The sequence below is a fragment of the Geotrypetes seraphini genome, chromosome 16 (assembly GCF_902459505.1).
Source record: "Geotrypetes seraphini chromosome 16, aGeoSer1.1, whole genome shotgun sequence".
Classification (NCBI taxonomy): Eukaryota; Metazoa; Chordata; class Amphibia; order Gymnophiona; family Dermophiidae; genus Geotrypetes; species Geotrypetes seraphini.
The window spans coordinates 12,180,302-12,184,744 of NC_047099.1; the positions used below are offsets into that span (position 1 = coordinate 12,180,302).

At 39.8% G+C, this 4,443-nt stretch overlaps 1 protein-coding gene across 1 annotated transcript; it reads left to right on the top strand.

Moving 5' to 3' along the window:
• The first annotated feature begins 2,612 nt into the window (after positions 1 to 2,612).
• LOC117349611 (olfactory receptor 6-like) lies at positions 2,613 to 3,548 on the top strand. The gene has a single exon (XM_033923203.1). It carries the CDS (start codon positions 2,613 to 2,615, stop codon positions 3,546 to 3,548), a length of 936 nt encoding a protein of 311 aa, XP_033779094.1.
• The last annotated feature ends 895 nt before the right edge of the window (positions 3,549 to 4,443 follow it).

Genomic DNA, 4,443 nt, shown 5'->3' on the forward strand with positions numbered 1-4,443 from the left:
CTTTAAGAAGCGCCCAAAAGTTAGGCGCCTAATTAGACACTGTTCAGCGCGATTCAAGTAAAATCGGGTGCTGATTAGTGAATCGCGTTGAGTGGCACCTATGTGGGCACCTATTTTGGAGGTTCCCAATAAACAGGCCAGCTGTAGGCACAACTAAAAGTTAGGCACCCATGCGAGCACTTAAGCACGCTTAAGAGCAGCGATTCTGTAAGAAGGCGCCTACATAGCCACGCCCACCCCTAACATGCATAGCGCCTATTATTTTTGAAGGCCGCCTAAATTTTTAGAGGTGCCTTGTTGCAGAATCGCGCTTTCCTGATAGGCGCCTAGGTTTCAATCAGTGCTGATTAAAAAGCTTAATTGAGCAGCATGCTCTCCATCATTTAGATAAAATAGCTGATATCTCAATTAGTGTTAGCCCATTCATGTCCCTTTGGAACAATCCCAATATCCAAAACCAAGGCAAATCCCTTTCATGGAAACGGTGGCAACGGACAGGTATATGGTTTGTTCATCAATTATATACTCTTAATAAAGTAATCCCTTTTGATATACTTTGCTCCACATACCTACTAACATCCTCTGCTTATTCACAATGGATCATACTCAGTGAAATACTGTCTTCTGTACAGATACAATATGACTTCATATCTTCTAAAAATACTATTTACCATTGGTCTTTACGGTCTCTATCAAAAGGGAAAGCTATATCTTTTTTTTATAATATTCTAAGAGACCAATCCTTCACTTTCTCATATCATGCTATGAAACACTGGGATAATATAATAACCATTCCACTTTCTGACATTGACTGGGAACTCTTTTGGTCTTCAACAAATCGCCCACTTTTATCTTCTAGAGTTTCACAGTCAATGCTCTTTGTAATGTGGAATGCAATATGGACCCCATTTCGTATGTGGAAAGCCAAATTAAAACAAAATTCTATCTGCTGGAACTGTTTGAAAGAGGAAGGAACTCTTGATCATATGTTCTTCCATTGTACTCTGGTCCGTTCTTTTTGGTCCAAAATCTGGAATACCATACAATCTATCACCAACTGCTCAGAAGAGATTTCTATGGACATTATAATCCTTCGATCTCAACACCCCTGTTTCGCGCAATCAAATTGTCCTCCTAAACTCATTGATACCATGTTTGTGACTGCTCTCATGCATATTCTGAAAAATTGGAAATCATCTTCGTTATTAGATTATACTTTTTGGTGGAACTCTCTATGTATGTACCACAGATTTGAATCATATGCATATGAAAATAAAATTTCACTCCATAAATCCATGAATTGGAAAAACAAAAAATCACCCTGGTCATTTTTAGATTCATATGTACATTCTACTATGTAGACACTCCTGTCTTCTCCTCTCTTTAAAAATTATATATTTATATTTTTTTTTCTTTCTCTCTTCTTTTTTCCTCTCTCTTTCAATTTTTACTTTGTCCTATTTCACTTTCTATTGTCATACATCACCACAAACAAATCCAAAAACAACTCTGAGCTTTTCTTAATAATATGGGCCTTTATAATTAACTGTATATTAATGCAAAATGTTATACTACTTTTATGTATTTGAATTGCTCCTTGTATTTTTTAAAATACTGAATAAAATTTATTGAACTAAAAAAAAAAGATAAGCGCCCATCTAGTTGGGTGCCTCCGAAATAGGCGCCAGTTACAGAATTTGAGCCTTAGTGACACCTAATGCCTAAGTGGGCATTTTTATGGGCAGAGTGTGACTTAGGCACTGCTAAGAGCAATTCTCCAAAAACCTAGGCACCCGAAACCCTCGCCTACGTTCTGGCATCTAAGTTTTTACATAGGTGCAACTAGGCACGATTCTGTAAATGGTGCCTAAGCGTGATTGATATGAGACTGGTACCATTTTCCTAGGCACTGGCCAATTTAGGTGCCGTTTACAGAATCCAGGCCTTTATGCAAAAAATCTAGCAGTATTTTATTAAATGAACCTTGAATATCTGCACTTTATTGTGGAAAATAACAGAAATTTAACATCAGAACATTCACAGTGCACTAAAGTCGGGCCTCACCAATCAGGAGCTGCGTGTCAAAGCAGCTCCTGATTGGTGAGGTTCGACTTTAGTGCAGGAAGAGGCGGTCGGAGCATACCGCGAGTGTTTCCTTCACTCACTGGCACTGCGGTTGCTCTCTCCTGCCGCTCCAGCTGCCCTCTCCTGTCTCCCCTGCTGAAAACCGTATTTGCGGTTTTTCAAGATTCGCGGGGGTTCCTGGAACGGACCCCCCGTGAATATCGGGGGAGTACTGTAGTAGCATGAGTAGCTAGATCGGTTTGCCGTCCATGCTAATTATCCTGTTACCTCCACTCATTTATACCTGTAGAAGTACAAAACCCCTACTACTAGTGGTAGACCTTGCCTCTTTTGTTTGGGAGCTTGATGCAAATGTATTACTGCTCTATTCAAGTTGGTCTGCCATGTTTCCTGTTTGTGATGATTGCTACCGTTCATAGAAATAATCCATTCTCTTTGAAGTTTGTTTCATTTTTTTTTAACTTTTTGCTTCCTTCTGTCACTCAGCATCTGATTTCATGTTTTCTCACAAATGAGATAAAGTGAAGATGGACAGAAGAAACAGCACCATGTTCAAGGACTTCATCCTTCTTGGGTTTCCTGTCTCTCCAAACATGCAAATCCTTCTTTTCATTCTGTTTCTATTCAGTTATCTGTTGACTTTGACTTCAAATGTCATTATCATATTATTAATCTGGTTGAACTCCCAACTTCACAAACCTATGTACTTCTTTCTAGGTCACCTGGCTTTCTTGGAGATGTGGTATGTTACGGTCATAGTGCCCAAGATGTTGGCCAACTTCTTGGCACATGATAAAACCATTTCCTTTGTGGCTTGTATGAGCCAGTTATATTTTTTTCTTGCCTTGGCTTGTACTGAATGTGTCCTCCTGGCTGTGATGGCCTTTGACCGCTATGTGGCCATTTGCCAACCTTTACGCTATCCGGTCATCATGACCAGCCGACTTTGTATGCAAGCAGCAATTTCATCTTGGATCAGTGGCTTCACTATTGCTGTGTTCAAAGTATACTTCATATCTGGGGTGGATGTCTGCCGTTCCAATATCATTAATCATTATTTCTGTGATGTCTCTCCACTCTTAAACTTGTCCTGTTCAGATAAGGGAAAAGCAGAACTGGTGGACTTTATATTTGCAGTGATAATAACAATATTTCCCCTCATTTTGATTCTAACGTCATACGTCTGTATTATAAAGTCTGTACTGGGAATCCCAACCACTACAGGGAAGAAGAAGGCCTTCTCTACATGTGGTTCCCATCTCACTGTGGTCATTATATTCTTTGGGACAACCATATTCATATATGCTAGACCAAAAGCCATCTACTCATTTGACTCCAACAAGTTAGTATCGCTGTCCTATACCAGCATCACTCCCCTCCTGAATCCCATTATTTACTGCCTTAGAAGTAAAGAAATGAAAGAGGCCTGGAGAAGAACCATGTGCAATGAAAGGAGAGCATAAAAGTGAGGTATTCAGTTGAGTGTGTCTAATTAAAGATATCTGGATAAAACTACCTAAGTATACCCAGATATATCAGTACCTCTAAATATAGAGGTTTTAAAATATCCAGGTTTCTTTGTCTAGATATTTTAGACTTGCTATAAATAGAAAATGGCCTCATGTCACTTCTATCCAATTAACTTTAAACTCTGCTCCTATAACACCCATGTTGTCTTATATCCTCAACCAAATGCCCTACAGAGTCCCCTGTTTCGTTCTCTTCCTCAGGGGTGATGTCAGGGGCACAACCCGATGCATTTAACTATATCTTTATCTTCTCTCCATGGGGACTCTGTAGGGCATTCAGTTGAGACCCTCCCCCCCAAAAAAAAAGAAAGAGCTTGGACTCCTTGCGGACATATGACCGCTAAGTTCTCCTTTACATTTGAATCAGTAGAGGACACTGCTATCAACAAGAACTGTTGCATTTGAATGATTTTCATTGGACACTGATGATCTCTTTGATTTTAGACTTACACATGACACTTTACTGTTTATCCCTTTATATAAAAAAGTACTTTAGCACTTAAAAGGTTTCTGGTTGACGGAAGGTGATGTTTGTGGATAAAATCCGGTAGGGCACTCTTGCGCTCATGCGCTGAGGATATACCCAGATGAACTCCTTATGAAATTGCGAGGAAGATCCCATGAACTGATTAGTCATCCTGTATAAACCACATTTAAATTTAATCATTCTTCGTTTGAAGAGTAGACGCATGTGCAAAGAAAGAATACAAAGTACCAGGAGTAGGTCTTTGGGACTGATTGGCAGTGGTTAAAGCTACAGCCTGAGGTTGTGGGTTCAAACCTATGCTGATCCTTGTGACCCTGGGCAAGTCTGAGCTCCCCTGGGAGA

Bases quoted from the DNA above. Each gene is read 5' to 3' on its own strand.
- LOC117349611 (XM_033923203.1), top strand. From the start codon at position 2,613: ATGGACAGAAGAAACAGCACCATGTTCAAGGACTTCATCCTTCTTGGG.